At 44.7% G+C, this 17,316-nt stretch overlaps 1 protein-coding gene across 3 annotated transcripts in view; it reads left to right on the plus strand.

The window, feature by feature from the left end:
- The window catches only part of LOC125747333 (FYVE, RhoGEF and PH domain-containing protein 5-like), a 40,831-nt gene extending 24,126 nt beyond the window's left edge, over positions 1 to 16,705 (plus strand). For 2 of the 3 annotated variants that reach the window (XM_049022449.1, XM_049022446.1), the window contains exons 7-21: positions 499 to 655; positions 5,169 to 5,259; positions 5,342 to 5,392; positions 5,847 to 5,905; positions 7,047 to 7,118; positions 7,263 to 7,331; positions 10,271 to 10,354; positions 11,045 to 11,124; positions 11,211 to 11,307; positions 11,387 to 11,524; positions 11,617 to 11,719; positions 11,884 to 12,020; positions 13,477 to 13,608; positions 14,086 to 14,240; positions 14,668 to 16,705. In XM_049022449.1, the coding sequence (XP_048878406.1) occupies positions 499 to 655; positions 5,169 to 5,259; positions 5,342 to 5,392; positions 5,847 to 5,905; positions 7,047 to 7,118; positions 7,263 to 7,331; positions 10,271 to 10,354; positions 11,045 to 11,124; positions 11,211 to 11,307; positions 11,387 to 11,524; positions 11,617 to 11,719; positions 11,884 to 12,020; positions 13,477 to 13,608; positions 14,086 to 14,240; positions 14,668 to 14,704 (1,462 nt within the window). In that variant the 3' untranslated portion in view covers positions 14,705 to 16,705. The remainder of the gene's footprint in view (positions 1 to 498; positions 656 to 5,168; positions 5,260 to 5,341; positions 5,393 to 5,846; positions 5,906 to 7,046; positions 7,119 to 7,262; positions 7,332 to 10,270; positions 10,355 to 11,044; positions 11,125 to 11,210; positions 11,308 to 11,386; positions 11,525 to 11,616; positions 11,720 to 11,883; positions 12,021 to 13,476; positions 13,609 to 14,085; positions 14,241 to 14,667) is intronic. The other variant, XM_049022447.1, reaches the window with a different exon arrangement.
- Positions 16,706 to 17,316: the final 611 nt, after the last annotated feature.

A 17,316-nucleotide genomic window follows, 5' to 3' on the forward strand; every position in this document is an offset into this window, starting at 1 on the left:
CAAATGAAAAGTCACAGACACTCGGACTTGTATACCCACATACGCGTATACACACACACATACACACACAGACACGCACACATTCATATACACATAGAAACCTATATAGTTAAATACATGCAGCCATACAGACCAGTGAGGGGGTAACTTGAAATTTTTGGTCCCCCCGACAAAATATCACCTTGGGCTCTCCACTTGGGTTGGCACTTTCAATATGAAGAAATAAAGATACAATAGTAGATAGAATTTCCCAAGCGGGGCAGGGAAGTCCACGTTAGTATATTTTGGCAAGCTGAGGGGCACCAATTCTACATTTTGGGGGCCCTACAAAGTGCTGCCCCCCCTTTCCATGCATCTTCAATGGCCCGATACATAAGCATATGTGAGAAATACACTTGTCAGATGATCACAAAGTCTCCCCAACCATTAAACCTCTGAAGCTGGTCAGTGATGTTTGTGAATGCAGGAGGTTCCCTGATCGTGTCTGTTGTTCACTAGGGAGAAGAGCCCGCGGATGGCTGACGTCTTCCTTACGCGGCAGGCGGAGTTCTCAGTCTTCACGCCCTACGTGGCGCAGTATGACCGCAACATGGCCCTGTTGGACGACAGCCGCCATAGGTCACCTGCTTTCTCCTCCATCGCCCGCCAGTTTGAGGTACACCTCGCTGCTACCATTTTTTCCCACAATATTAAATATTGGCATTTTCATTTCTGATATAGATCAGCTCCGGGTAACTTTCGGAAAGATCGATTGGCTCGTGGAAGCTAATTTTCAGTTTCCTTGCTTATTTCTTGGAGTGTATCAGTTCGGGTACCACTGAGCGGAAAGGCCGTTTGGAGTGATTGGCTCAGCTGTGCCGCAGCTGGCAGACCGGCACTGATCCCGATAGCGTCCGGCCCGCGGGTTTGGCTCTAGCCCTGCGAAGGAAGCAGTTTGTAGGGGTCAGCGTAATTCGCTGCCAACGAGGCCGGAACAAGCAGCACCTCGGGACCGATAACGAACATCTGGCATTTCAGGCATCGTAAAAGCCCCAGAGATCCTTATCTCCACAAAGTACGTGGCTGCGGTGCATTGTGGGTGCTGCATGATGGGCGTCACGATGCTTGCTGAACCGCAGAGGAGCCCGGCTCTGAAAGGTCAGATCCCGCGCAGGTGGGCGTGGAGAAGAAAAGCCAGGGAAAGTCCAGAGTACAATGAGCCGCTCCCAGAGGAGTCTGGCCTACAGCCGCCGTGAAGACAGAAATAAAGGAAAACAATGGTGCAGGGGCCCTGCCTTCTCTCGGTTTCTAAGAACGAATTGCACCCAGTGTCCTTGCCCTAAGGCCTAAATGTCTCTCGGTCCTCTGTCTTCACTACTCTTGATGTCTATATTACGTGTCCTGTTCTGCTTTTTACATCTTTGGAGACCAGTGTTGGGCATTGCTGGTCCACAAGCTACAAATCCAGACCAGGATTTTGTTTCTACCAACCAGTTGAGTATTCTGTAATATTCCGTAACTGTGACTCTTTATGCCCAACTGGTTGGTACAAATAAAATCTTGGCCTGGAATTGTAACTTCTGTACCTGAAGTGCCCAACACTGTTGAAGACACCAGCAGCCCAGTTTAAAGGAGTTTAAAGCAGCTTCATGCTCAGATACTCTGCTCCTGAAGCACCCATCCAAAGATCTCTCAAAAAAATTTGCATTTTGGGAAAATACAGAGCTAAGAGACTTTGGATGGATTGTTATGGTCTATGGACGCATTCACTGTGTTTGGTTAACATGCAAATGCTTAACCACTAGCAGTAATTTTACAGTGTAACAAATAAGTCTCCAAACATCAGAGACCGAGTGGCTTTGTTACACTCAGAGAAAAAAAGCCAAGTGGCACTAAAGCTTTGGGTCTCCTAGTTGTCCCAGGATGCTATCAGTTGCCCATCCTAGTTCTGTTGAGTTCTACAGGACCTCAGACAGCTACGAGGTCACCTGGAACAAGATTATCTGCTGCGTTTTGTCCAGTATCACGCGCTCTGTCTTTTCTTCATTTTGTCTAGACTTAAAAATGTTCCATTCTCTGTCTGCTTCTCAGCCAGTCAGATCGTTCTCTTGGGGTCTCTATAATAAGGGGTCCCCTCTGTGCCATATTAACTTCTCACACTATGCAGTCCATCTTTGGCTTCACAGGCTGTTATTGCACAGCAGGTTGCTCGGTTATGGGCCTCGCCTGCATATCTCGATGGATCGGCTGTCATGGAGGACCTGAGGAGGTCGGGGGATGGGGATTGGACAGATTGGATGGCACTTTTTCATCTTAATCCAATCTGTTTTTCTGATCGTACATACCCTCTAAATAGATAGATCACAAAAATTCAGCCTGTTTTGCATGTGTTTTAAAGCACAGTCTTATTCTGTGCATATTCCTGTACATATCTGCCTAAAAGCGTTTCATTTTTCCATAGCCAAACCCAGATCTCTGTTCTGTTGTGGAGAGCCCCAGCCGGCACTGAGGAATCTCTGGCAAAGATTGCTTTCTGTTGCGATGCTCGTTAATATTCATGAACAGGAAGGCCCGGGACGTATTTTGATTCTGAATGATTGGTTGCTACAAGGATCCTACACATATCAATTTTGATTAGAGTCTGTTAAGAGCCCATAGCTGACAGGCACACTGTCTTTGGGTTGATAAATATTCATAAGCACCTGCCCTAACTGAAATTCCTGGGTTTGACAGCACAGAAAACAAAATTTCCAAACTGAGAGACTGATATTTGCTAGTCAGAGGTGACCACTGCCTCAAAGGCATAGCAGACAAATGATAAAAGCAGTAACTAGGGCTTACGTATTTCCTGTGTATCACTTTCCCTTTCAGATGGAACTGCAAGCATCAAACAGTAAAATCTAATGAAACGTTGTGGATTTAAATTGCCGCAAAGGTTTTTTTATGGAAAAGATCAGTGGAGAATCATATAAAATTTCTTATAGATGCAACATCACAGAGAAGGGTTGCCATCTGTTTTTGTCTTCCTGAATTTAGATATTTCAAAATACTGCAGCTGTACCATCTTCTCCATACCATTAAAAACATTTTAGTAATCATTAAACCACTTATTTCGTCCTTAACGTGTAATGTGTTTAAAAAGTTAGAAGTTAGAAAAATCAACATATGGATTATTAAACTGAAGCTGTGAGGTTTTAACAAATGCTGTGTGAATATGCTGACATATTTAGAACACAGGTGCAGTGAGGGGCACGATGTCCTGACCCATCACCCCTGTGCTGAGCCAGGTGCTCAGTGTGCAGCCCTGATAGCAACAATGAACTGTCTGTTACGCCTGACCATATCGCCAGCAGGGACCAAAGGATTCACACCGTCTCAATTATTCTGTATTCTGTGTGTGTGTGTGTGTGGGGGGGGGGGTGGGTGGGTATGTATACAGTATTTTACATTCTGGGGACCAAATGACTCCACAATGTGATTAAAACCTAATATTTTTACATTTAATTGCATTTTTTTCGCTCCCCACAGGGGGAAAGCTCAATTTTATGAAAATCTGTTATCAAAAAACTAAAATGCCAAAAGTATTTTGTTTGGTTACTTATGGGTAGGGGTTAAGATTGTCATTGTTGGGATTATGGTGTTTCCCATAGAAATGAAAGCACAGTCACCCGTAAAGATATAAATACAAATGCACACGTGTGTGTGGGTGTATGGGTTTATTGTTTTGGCATTTGGAGGGAGAGAATAAAAGTGAGGAAGTGAAAAAGTGAGAACAGAATCCGTATGGTAGATCTGGATGGGAAATTTGAGGGGACAGGAGGTGAAACGGAAACAGGCAGAGGAATCACAGCGTACAGCTGAAGAAGCGGTTGAGTCTGGGCCAATCAAAGGAACACCAGCCCCCGCTGCTGCTTCACCCCCCTCTCTGATTAATATCCTCCGATGGTTCAGACTGCAGTTCAGCTCAGTACAAGCCTCTTCTATGGGCCTGTTCCTCCGCCATTATCTTCTGGTGACTCCGCAGTCTTATGCCACCAAGATCTCGAGCCATCATTCTTTCCATGCTTGTTTAATGCAGCAACATATTCCACAGCTTGGGTGCCTTCTCCCACTCCTCTGGTGTTTCCTGTCAAACGGGATTTTAGGGGGAACCAATGTCATCAAACCACTAGAAACAGAGTTGTGTACGTGGAGAGATTGGGATGAGATCCCTGGTGATCTTGGATGTTCAGGCAGCAGTATTACATGTGTACAAGAGAAGGATATGAATGACATGTACAGTTAGTACAAAACACTGGGGCCCAGCACAGCATTCTTGTTGGTTGGAAACACACTGGAACCATCCAGTGATTACATCACAGAAACGTTGCAGAAAAACCTTCTGCTGTAGACCCTATATGCTGCCTGCTGAATCCGGGTTATCTGAGACAACCCCACCCACGGCATTAAAACTGAAGGGACTCTAGCAGGCGCCCAAACACGACAGTTCGATGGTGGCGACCTTGAACAGATGCGACCCCTTCCTCCACGGAGCAGTCCGATTATCTTCAAACCCCAGAGGATCTTCCGGCGAAGCCCCGTGCCAATTTGTGAAACGTGCTCCCCCTTCCTCCAGACACTTTGTGAGCCCCCCGGTCCTGAAGGACTGTGTGCTCTATTGAATTAGTAGGGTCACCATGCGAGAGGCTGTTAACGTTGATGCAATTATCTCACGATTCACAAGTGCAGATTGGGCCCGGAATGGTGGCTCTGGGCTCTTCTGTGACAGCATGAATAAGGGCCTGTCAGAAGCTGTTACTGTTTGATTTATTTTATTTTACATTCAGTGTTTTGACAGTTTTCACCAGTTAAAATCCTACAGTCCAATAATTTCCCTGCAGGGACCTTGGTCAGCCATCTTTGTGTTCCTTGAGTTCATATTTCTGTTTCTTTTGTTTTATTTTCATGGTGATTTTCATCTAACGCTGACCTTTCCGTTGCCGTGTAAGTGTGTGCGTGTATGGATGATTGCGAATGTGACATTGAATTAAAACGTTTTCTTTAATTTCTTATGACTGGACAATATTGAGGTACACCGTAGATAAATGGAACTCTAATTATAATTATAGATTATCTATAAGTCTTGCTGCAACTGTGTTGTTTGTTTTGATCGGTAACTTTCTGTCCTCCCTTGTCTCCACTCCATGCAGCACCAGAGTCCTCTAGGTGGGAACGTCCCCCTGAAATATCAGCTGCTGCAGGTCGTCATTCGCATCCTGCAGTATCGCATGCTGCTGACAGGTACGGCCTCCGTACTCTATTCCAGATAAGACTGATAATATTTAAGTCTGTGTTTTATGCCTCTTTTATTTTATTTTTCTAGATTATTTGAACAACCTTTCTCCAGACTCAAAAGAATATGAGGACACACAAGGTATTTTCCAAACCTGAAATGCCTGTCAGTCTATCTGTTTCACTGTCCACGAATTGTGTGTCTACATGTCTGTCTGCTGTCTTTCCAACCATCTGTTAGCTGTCTCTTTGTCCATTGTCTGGCTGTCTGTCTGTCTGTCCATTGTATGTCTGTTTCACCATCCACTGACTCTGTGTCTATGTGTCTGCCTGCCTGCTGTCTTTTTGTCTGTCTGTGAGCTGTCTTTGTCCATTGTCTGTCTGTCTGCCTGTTCACTGCCTCTGTATCTGTCTATGAGAAGGCCTGATGGTCTCCGATTTTCCCTTCCATTATCCCCCTTATTATCTACAGAATGGGCACTGAACTGGCCGTTAACTCTGTGCCTTTGTCCAGCCTGCTTTTCCTTCACTGTACGTGTGTCCCTCTCCCCCCATGTATTGATCCTGTGTCCTCCTGACCCGCTTACTGCTGCCAGCCGCTTTGGTAATCGTGTCGGATGTGGCGGACCAGGCTAACGACAGCCTCAGGCAGGGGGTGAGTCTCTGCAGGGGCGTCTCAGGTCGCCTTCCGTGAATGTATGTGGGGGTGCTTGGGTGCTTTGCTTGGATATGAAATATTTACTTATTATACGTATAAGTCTACGTTCACAAGGAAGTCTGACAGAGTCACTGCAAAAACTGGTGTCATTGAAACAGTCTAGGTCAGTGTTTCCCAGTCTGGTCCTCCAAGGCCCACAGTCAGTCCATTTTTTTGCTCCCACTGAGCTCACTGAAAGACATTTTTGCTAAATGTATGCTAGATCAAACACATGGGTTGTCTGTGGGTCCCTGAGGACTGGATTGGGAAACACTCGTCTAGGTGACAAAAAGAAAAGAAAGTGACACTGGGCTGCTGCAACTTGCCGACCCCCTAACTCAGACACAGGGTCCCTCTATCTCCATCCATCCTGTGCAATTTCCTGGAAAGCCCTCTCCCACTATGTCTGTCTCTCACAGCTCCAGATAATGAAGTGACAGAATTACCTTTTTTGTTAAGCATCTACACTGCATCTGAATAAGACAATAAACCACCCTATGAAAGAGAATTAGAAGGAGCAAAGAGAGAAAACATAAAGTGTCTATATCAGCATACAATGAGGTGTTTATCTTGTCTTATAGGTTATGAGTAGAGTAATGGTTAGGATTAGCACCATTAGGGTTACCATAAGTATTCGAGCTAGTGTTCCTAACCATAGCAGTAGCCTTAAGGTTAGTTATGCATTAGTGATAGAGCTAGGGTTAGGGTTGCCCGATGGAATATTGTTAGGGCACATTATTATGGCAGCACTTAGTGTCCAACGTTATGGCACAGCATTACGACGACAGTATGCCAACATTACTGGAACGTTATGTCATAATGTTACAATAACACAAAACGTTATAGTGTGACCCTATGGCAATATTTTGTCATGATATTTTGGCAAGGATATCTTGGAAAACTGGCGCAATGTTATAGTGACATTATGTTGTAGAGCTTAGCATTACGGGTAGAGCTATGGTTAGGGTTGCGTATGTTCATGAGCACAAAGCACACTTGCCTTTAGCTAATTCTATGTGTACGTTTAACATGGAGGGGATTTTGAAAGCACTCACTAGGTTCTGTTTAGACACTAGTTGGTTGTCCCTGTGGGCTGTAGGAGAACCTGCTGCGCCTCGTCAATATTGAGTACAGCATCAGAGGTCAGAGGGACCTGCTCCGGCCTGGAAGGGTGAGCTCCATCCCGTGGCAATGAGCCTCCGTCCAACAGGGGGCAGCACACACACTGATATCAGCTCTGCCAGCTAAAAAGCCTTAGTGACCGCTTCATGCTAACATGAGTGCCCACCCCCCCTTTCTCGCCCGGGTGCTCCAGGTGTTTGTGAAGGAGGGCACACTGATGAAAGTGTCCCGGAAATGCAGACAGCCACGCCACCTGTTTCTGGTGAGTACTGCTTACCGCCATTTGGATCGCAGTCTCCACATAACCTCAGTCCCACGTGTTTGCTATCACCCTGCTTGTCTTTCATCTTACGGTGCGCTGGACACCATTCTATACCACAACCAAACAAGCCAGAGAATCAAGCTGGAACAGCAGATACAGATGTGTGTGTGTGTGTGTGTGTGGGGGGGGGGGGGGGGCTGGTTATGGAGTGTTTGCACCCCTCCCTCCTTCCAGGATTCACACTAATAAGACAGCAAGCACCAGGAGGCCTGGTAACAAAGACAGTACACAAACCCCCCCGTAGTGTGACAGGCATTCTCTCTACATGTCACCCCCACCTCTTGCGACCTTCTCTGTATGCTAACACCCCCACCTCCGACCTCCCATTTCTTTTTCATTGTAAGGGCACACCCAAAATTCAGTTTATGCCTCAAGGCAGGAAGCCAAGGTTTCTCAGACCTCCTGTGTTTGAGCATTAAACAGATATATTTGATTTATCTTTCGTGTTTCATTTTGCTCTTTTGAATAAGAGCAGAGTCCACTTTCACTTGTGGTATAAAACACATTCCCCCTGAATGGGGGTGTGCTAATGTGCCTCTGTGAAGTCTACCCATAATGCCACTGGGGTGCAAGCTGGAGAACCAGGGCTCTGCAGCTGCGTGAAGCACAAAGGCTCTGCAGACATGGGTGTCGCTCTCCTCTCTGAAGGGGGGTAGGGGGACTGCAGCTCCACATCCAGCCAAGGCCTTCCCCAGCCCGCACTGGAATTGAAAATGCTGCTTCCTGACAGGATGTTTGCTATGGGTTACTGGAAGCCAGTTTCCTGTCCAGGGACTGTATCGAAAGGACTGGGAAGGTCAGACTCTCCAGAATGTTAGAAAGGACTGGAAAGTTCCCTCTTAAATAGAGGCTGGAGGGCGAAATGGCTTTGTGGAGAGATATTTTTGGTGGACCACGGTTATGTAATGTTACATGACATCATGAAACACTTTAATGTGGAGTTTTTAAATGTAGATTTTTGAATAATTATGCAGTGTTCTGGCAGTACTTTAAAAATTAAATAAACAAAGGATTTAGTAAAAAAAAAAAAAAACTATTAAAGTGTTACTCTATAAACTTTTTAAAATCACTGAAGTTTCTAAAACGGAATTTCCCCGCATGTCGCAGTCTCCATATCCGTAGACCATCCATATCCATAGACCATCCATATCAGTAGACTGCCTCAAAAGCCAGAGATTAAAGATGAGGCTTTGGAAGAGGAGCTCCGTCATTAATCATGTCTGAGCTGAACCCCTTGGCGGGGTATGGTGCTCCTGTGTCCCAGAGCTCACAGTTCCATCCCCTCCCGCTGGAGAGCTCCTCCCAGCTTGTCCGTCTCCATGGCTACAGCAGCGATGCAGCACCAGGAGCCCGTCTTGATGGACGAGGTCGGTGCTAACCCCAGCGGTGAGGCTACCCCAGAGAGCCAGGAGGGGGTCCTCTCTGATGGATGGGGGGGATGAAGGATGGTCTGGGACTGGAGCTCTGACACCTGGAGGGGTGCGAGCTGCATCTTTCAATGCCCTGTGGTCTGGAAAACAAGCGGGGGCGGGGCATTGTTTACAGAGTAAACAAGTATATATAAGAGCCCAAGAAGGGTGGGCTTTGCTGGATCAGAGGATGTCTGATGGGACAGAGGTATCAGTGAGATTCTGCAGTGTTACTGTGACCATGAACAGCGGCCAGAACAGACCAGAATGGTTACTAACCTGTTTCTCACTCATTCAAGCACCTTGCAAATAATCATGTGAATAATTCTTGACTTTACAGACATTAACAAACATGCATGACTTGGAGGGATGTTTACTAATATAAATGAGAGAGGGATACTGTGGAGGGGGTACTGTGGGAGAGAGGAGGGATTGTGAGATGAGTGGTACTGTGAGAGATGTGGGGTACTGTGAGAGATGAGTTGGTACTGCGAGAGATGTGAGGTACTGTGAGAGTGAAGAGATCAGGGGTACTGTGAGAGATGTGGGGTACTGTGAGAGTGAAGAGATCAGGGGTACTGTGAGAGATGGGGGGTACTGTGAGAGTGAAGAGATCAGGGGTACTGTGAGAGATGTGGGGTACTGTGAGAGTGAAGAGATCAGGGGTACTGAGAGATGTGGGGTACTGTGAGAGTGAAGAGATCAGGGGTACTGTGAGAGATGGGGGGTACTGTGAGAGTGAAGAGATTAGGGGTACTGTGAGAGATGTGGGGTACTATAAGAGATGTGGAGTACTGTGAGAGATGAGGTATAATGCGGGAGATGTGGGGTACTGTGAGAGATGTGGGGTACTGTGAGAGATGTGGAGTACTGTGAGATGGGTAGTGATGACCAAATATAGCTTAATGAACCATTTTCTGTATTTTCTGACAGCACTAGACTGTCATCAAAAGTTTGGAGTGAGTGATATTAGGGACGAAATGTGTATTTTGTCGATTAATTCTATATAACGGGGCACCTTGGTGGGCATTATCCCTACTTCTTAGCATGAGAAACTCAATGTGAGGTGTGTGAGCATGTGAACTGGTTGAATGGTGTGTGTCTCACGGTCAGTGTATATTAAAGTGTGCAACATAAACAATCAATGAGCAAAGGAGTCTATTTTCTATTTTGTTACTTATTCAGAAAGATATGAAATTAAATGGACTGCAAAAGCTGTAGATTAAATTTAATGTTGTGCCTGTGTTTATATATATATATATATATATATATATATATATATATATATATATATATATATATATATATATATATATATATGCGCAGTGTTAAATTATTATTGATTATTTAAAAAGACAAAGGACTAGAAAGGGTCCTCCAGCTGGTCAATCCTATGCTGCCACCTTGTGGTGACACTTGTGTTGTGCACTGGAATAAAGCTTACATCATGCTTTGTGTTTCTCCTGACAGATGAATGACATCCTGCTGTACACCTACCCACAGCAAGATGGCAAATACAGACTAAAGAACACTCTGTCTCTAACTGGCCTGAAGGTAACTTAATTTCATTGCTTCAGAACAGATAAACATTCTTCAATGCACAGTAGGGAACAGAAGGTCAATTGTTAACGAAAAACAAGGAAAACTGTTATGTGATCTTGTCCAAATTCTGTGCTGTTTACATTTTGCATCATTCACTCTCTCCTGTCCACACAGTATCTTGTCCACAGGCTGTCCCATTCATACAATATTCTGTTCAGTTTGTCACATCCACACAGTATCCTGTCCACAGTATTCTATCCACACTCTGTCCCATCCATACAATATTCTGTTCAGTTTGTCACATCCACACAGTATCCTGTCCACCGGCTGTTCCATCCATACAGTATTCTGTTCAGTTTGTCACATCCACACAGTATTCTGTCCACAGGCTGTCCCATCCATACAATATTCTGTTCAGTTTGTCACATCCACACAATATTCTGTCCACACTCTGTCCCAAACACACAGTATCCTCTCCAGTCTATCCCTTCCACACAGTATATGCTCTGTCCCATCTGCATATCCTGTTGACTGTATTTTCCATCCACATAGTTTTCTGTTTAGTCTGTCCCATCCACGCAGTATTACGTACATACTCTCTGCACAGAATCCTGTTGACCGTCTACCTTGTGCACACTGTGTCCCATCCACACAGCACTCTGCCCAGTCATTCCCTTCACACTCATGTTTCTTCTCTGTCAGGTTAGCAAACCCACCATAGACAATGTGCAGAATGTGCTGAAGATTGAGACAGCAGAGGTCTCCATCACCCTGTCAGCGAGGTGCGTTCTTCTTCCATGAGATTAGCGATGGAGTCAGCCATTTGAACCCAGACCCTTTACTGTTCCTCTGCCATGTGGTCCGTCAGTTCCTGCAGCGAGAGGGAGGACTGGTTTCATAGTCTAAGCCGTACCATGGCGGATCACGCGAGGAGTCTGGGAGTTTTCGGCGGCTCCAGCAGTGAGGTGAGCAGCCCATGGGGACGTCCACACAGAACCACACACGCAGAGTGTGGTGCCCCCTAACACCCATGTCCCCCATCAGCCCAGGGAGAAGCTGTGGGCATCTCTGGGAGAGCAGCCGCCCACTCTGGTGCCTGTGTCCCACGTGATGATGTGCATGTGCTGCTCCTCTGACTTCTCTCTGACACTGCGACGACATCACTGCCAGGCGTGCGGAAAGGTGGGCATTTCCCGCCTGGCTGCAGCTATATGCTCTTCTCTCATTGGTCAATTGGTGCAGACTCATCTGACTGATGCATATGCCCCCCTTAGATTGTATGCAGGAGCTGTGCTAGGAACAAGTACCCCCTGAAATACCTGAGGGACAGGATGGGCAAGGTGTGCGATCACTGCTACGCCGAGCTGCGGAAGCGAGGTATGGCATCCATCCACCCAGCTGTCCACCCATCCATCCATCCATCCATCCATCCATCCGTCCGTCCATCTCACTCAATTTTCCTCCTTCAGAAACCTGTGGATAACTTGTGGGGGGGGGGGGGGGGCTGGAAAGTCATGCTGAGTTGTCTTTGGTACCAACAGGTGGCGGCATTCCTGGGACAGTAGTTGGTGCAGGTCCCCAGCCCAGCCGGACCAGCCGTCCCCTTTCTGCGGTATTTCAGAACATTTACCCTCCCAGTCTCTGGAGGCCCAGAAGGAGCACCTCTAACCTGAACCAGGTGATCACTGGGTTTCTGATCAGCAGTCAGGGCGCGGGACAGCATTTAGTCATTGAATGCATTTTGCATGAAAGCAATGAGAAATGATTCACAGAAACTTATGGCAACTGTGCAAAGAGTTTTGAGAAAGTGACTACAGTATTGCAGAATGTACCTTAACAATTAAAAGACTGTAATAAGTTGAAATATAAAACAAATTCCTGAAATTCCAGGGCTGGAATAGTAATTACAAAAAACATAACCCAACAATATATCTAGTAGAATCACTCATACTGTACAGTACTGTGAGGTATTACAGGTTCTCATCAACATCAGATATCTTCCCTGGCGAGACACATCTTGAAAAGTATCTAATGGAATGTCTAATCCAACCCTAGCAGTATTCAGGAGAAGTGCCTCCACACACCATCTGGTCATGTGGATGGTGGTCATAAACCTTCCACCTCCACGCAGAAAAAAACTCCCCCATGACAGTGCTTCTCAATCCGGTCCCATGAGGACCCACAGTCGGTCCGTGTTTTTGCTCCAGCCCTATGGGGTTTAGTAAGAGGGAGTACAGAGGTAGGAATAGCACTGACATCCTGGGATGCGCAGCAAATCATTATCCCACATAATAACCGATGTAGGGGAGTTTCCTGCCCCTCGACTTCTCTCTTCCTCTGGCACAAGTTGGTCATGCGGGTCATCCAAAAACTAAATGAGGCTCTCTGTATATTAGGGGCCAATGTGTGGTTTGTGTAATGGCAGACCATTATTGGACAGTTCTGCACATATTTTTGGAATGACTATTTTCTTGTAAGTATTCTGCTAAGATTTTCTATATATCTCAATATGGTTACTGTCGAAATGTGCCACCATTCGGTTTTGAACGTGTTTTTAACAGTTTTGAAAACAGTGTGAGTGAAAATGGAGTTTATGGATTTTGGAAAATGTGGTCATTTTGTATGAATGCAATGCAAATTATTCACAGTTTTGAATAAGTCTACCTAAATCAAAAGACCAGCTCCCAGGTCAAGATGCATATAATGCCGTTTAGTCTGATTATGTAAGTAGTTAACGAAAAGAGTTTCCATCATTTGGTCCAAATTTTTGGTCCAAGATTGGATCTGTTTTCAGTCCTCTCTCCCCCATAGTCTTCTGAGATGGTTCTGTCACACTTCCATTCAGTACTCTACAGTGACCTCTACTGTCAGCTGTTGGTAGACTCAAGACTCCTTGAGGCTCATTGACTGGTGATACATTGAATGTGACAATGGAATAGAAGAAAATAAGAAAAACAATATAAATATGTGACACAGTATAAAGTAGACACCAGAAATCTAGAATTCATTAATAGAATTCTTCTGCAGGTTAAACCCATTGGATATAGCCCATTGGTCAGCAGATGCTTCTGATATAGAGCTCACTGACTGGTGAACAGGCAGTCCTCCTGTCTAAATCAGACCTCATTCGTCAGCAGGTAGCAGCATTGACCGAAGGTTCTACCATGAGCGGCACCTTACAGCGACGCAAGAGAAGCAAAAGGAACTGGAAGCGGCTGTGGTTTCTCATCAAAGACAAGGTGCTCTACACCTTCTCAACACGTGAGGTGAGGAGGCATAAAGTTTCCCCCCATATGTGAGCCCTGGCCCCCCCGACCTCCTGTTTCACACACCACCAGTCCTGGAATTTCTTCTTGATTTTTGTTTATATTACCAACAATGGAATAATACAAATATACAGAAAAAGCCAAAGCCCTTTACAAAGAAAGGGACAAGTTCTTTGATTTGGTTCTCTCTGGTTTCCTCTCCTTAGAACACAAATCCGAATTTTATAAATGCTTTGCTTGTTGGGATTCTCATTTTCTTAATTCAGCTTCATGTTTATCTGGGGAAGACACATGTTACAGGTACACAGGTTTAAAGAATTTGATAGTCTCAAGCAGCAGTGGTAAGATGAGAGTCGCTGCAGGATATCTGGTTGGAACAATGAGGCCGATGCCTTATCCCAGCCGTTTCTCTTCGCATCCTCCTTTCTCTCACTCCCTTTCCCTCTCCCTCTCTCCCTGTTATTCTACCTGCTCCAGGACAGGGAGGCGGCAGAGAGTCTCCCGCTGCGGGGCTTCACTGTGAAGCTTCCCGAGAAACCAGAAGGGGATGAAGCCTCCAGTGTTTTCCAGCTGTACCACAAGAAGACCCTGTACTGCACCTTCCGAGCAGAGGACACCCACACGGCGCGCAGGTTAGCCTAGTCTGCCCCCTTCTTCTTTAATGGGGGAGGTGCAGAGAAACATAGTCACTCCTGTGCTCCAAGGCCAGAAATCTAGGGTTTCTCAATACCTATAATGCAAATGCTGTACTTGTGGTCTTGTCAAGTCTAGACTTATCTCCCAAGAATGATTTTAGGGTGCAATGAATCGTGAGATTGGTCTCGTTTGGTGATGATGCAATGGATGCATGCAACCCAGGGATTTTTACCATCCACTGGTCTTCGGCAATGGAAGTTGATGTAAAATGGGGACACAAGAACACAAGTACAGTCAAGAATGCATATTGAGATTCACCACCAGTCTTAGAATTAAGGTACAAGGAACAGTGTTTGTTCTGGTGGATGATTGGCCTTTCTAAGGGTTGTTCTCTGATGGTTTTTGTTCACTCATATCATGCAGGTGGGTCAACGCCATGGAGGAAGCCACTGTATTGTAACACTTACTCTCCCACCCCTCCCCGGTGCCTCTCGCCCAATTTCATACTGAACCCAAGGCCCTGCTCCTCTCTCCCTCATCACTGCCTCATCAGAACGTGCTATAGCAGGAAGGGGGAAGCTGAAGGGCGTCAGGTGTGGCCGGTCTAACTGTTCGTCTTCACGGGGGGAGGCTTTTCCTTGGATATGAAGCTTTGCTCCGCTTGGCAGTGACAGCTCGACCAGAAGCTAAAACTGCTGTGGCTTCCCAGCCCAGGAATTTGTTCTGCTGCCTGCAGGCCTCGTTCTTCCTTGTCTCCTAAACATCGCTCCTTTTTCAAAATATTCTGTGGATTTTTTGAAGAAAGAGTAGTCACAAAATGGAAAGCATGACCACTGTGTCCATAATCATTCCAACACCTAGACTGCACAGCAGGTCCAATCAGGGCTTTGGGGTGGCTGAGTGACAATGAGGCACCCAATCGGAGTGATGCGGGGGAGGGCCTTGTGGTAGGGCTCTGCCAGGGGTGGGACCCGTTGCAGAGCTTATTACTTAAAGTGTGATTTTGACCGTTTTCCAGTGATGACATTTACAGAAGTGACAGAAATTCATGAAAAAAAATCACGTTTTTGAGCTACAGAAACTGCCATGTTTTTGTTTTTGTAATCTAATCAGCATTATGTACAGAAATGATTAAATATGAACAGAAATTCAACAGTGTGCTCTCCATTCTGTACTCAGATTTTGTTAGAGATGGTCAGGAGAACCATGATCCAGAAACATATGTAATAATCTATATGGTTTGTTCTGTGTGACCTTGCTCTGCTTACTGTTATCTGTTGTGAGATCTCCATCTTGACAGTCAGGTTAGTCATGCTAATGTGGGCCTGACACATGTAATGCTTCTATGTTTGCAGTAACAACAGATAAGAAACCATGTTCCATGTTGAAATACTTGTTTAAATGATATGCTGGCCTGATTTGCCCACTGGAACAGTGTTGAGGGCGTTCCTTCCGCACTCTAAATCAATTATCAACATGCATTTGAGATAAAAACACAGCATTATTAAATACCTTATTGGGGAACTTAAATGCTTCTTCTGCTTGTTTTGTTTACTGGTTCATCTGGATTTTTAGCCTTACTGCTCCAATGAAAATCTAATGAAAACCTACATGTGAAACTTCTACAAAGCAAAAACATTTTATTTTCCTTATCCACAGGAATAAATAATGCCAAGGATCCACAAACTATTACAGGCAATCAGGTAGCACTGAATTCTGCCCAGTGTAAATATTCCATCTATTTCAGCAGTTTGCTTTACTTTGGTAGGTCCAGTGTTGTTATGTGGGTGGATTACAGCAGAGAGGATGTATGTTTTTAAAGATCCTTGGGTTTTTTATTGATTGGAAACTGAAGATAATTCGGAAAGCGTTTTGCCTAAATTTATGCTCTTCCACTGTGTCTGTTTATACTGAGTCAATAACTTTTGTAAGCTTTTTCATTTGAGTCTTTATAAAGCATCGGTTGAGGGCGGAGGTTTCTTTATATAGTTAGTAGTCGTGCTTTGAGCTTTCCTTTGAGGATTATTGGGTTGTTGATCATCATCAGGCTGCTTTTTTAAGATATAATATGCCAAATGGTTAGGGGTTTATACACACTCCAGACAGGGATAGCAGATAAATCTTTATAGAATAAGACTGTATTTTGGTCTTCTGTCTGTGGAGTTATCATTTATACATTTATTGTACTGTATTTTATTTTAGAAACTGCCTTGCATATAATAAATTGTAAATATATATATATAAATACAAATATACATTCTTTTGCTTTATTTGCACTGGAAAACTAAAAAAAGGAATGTAAGTATTCTTTGTGAAGGTGTTAACTGTAAAAAAAGTAATAATATCTGTCAGATGGCTTAAATTTTTATTCTCAAAATGTTATGTGCTGCAAAAATGAGAAAATAAACAAATGAGATTGTTTTGACACTATGCAGGGAAATAAAGTAAAAGAAATAGAGAATTACAATGGTGAGTTTGTTTCATACAGCTGTCATTTTGTGCTGGTTGTTGGAAAATTAACCATTTCCCCCAGCCGGGTATGACATACATATGACTGCCTGTGACACATGTGGTTCTTCCAGTGTGAAACTGAACGTTATGTTCACTAATGTCCACTAGGGGGAAGTACTTAACAATTCAGTAAAAAAAAAAAACTGCAATATTCTGACCTCTCAAGGTAAATTATTGCAAACAAACTAGACCGTTTAATATTAGAAAGTCGAAGTTTTGCTCCATTTGCTTCTTCTCCAGATTTTTCACTTTTCTGTATTTCATGCATAAGCCGGCTGCAGCAAATTGTGCCAGAAGCCAGAAATTTCTGCAGTAAGTTAAATCCTCCAGATGTCTGAATATTACAAATCCTGTGTTCTTCCTCTGCGTCAGCTTTGAAGCCTGTTTTTGGAACTGTAGGTTGGCATGGTAACAATGTGATATCTACAAAAATTTGTTATGCCCAGTGGGGTCTTCTTGCCATCTCCCTATCTGGAAGATGCATTCTTCTCCAACTGGATATCCTAAAGACTCACTCAGACACCTTAAAGACACCTTAACTCCCAAACCAAAACTAAAATC

Source organism: Brienomyrus brachyistius, chromosome 8, assembly GCF_023856365.1.
Source record: "Brienomyrus brachyistius isolate T26 chromosome 8, BBRACH_0.4, whole genome shotgun sequence".
NCBI lineage: Eukaryota > Metazoa > Chordata > Actinopteri > Osteoglossiformes > Mormyridae > Brienomyrus > Brienomyrus brachyistius.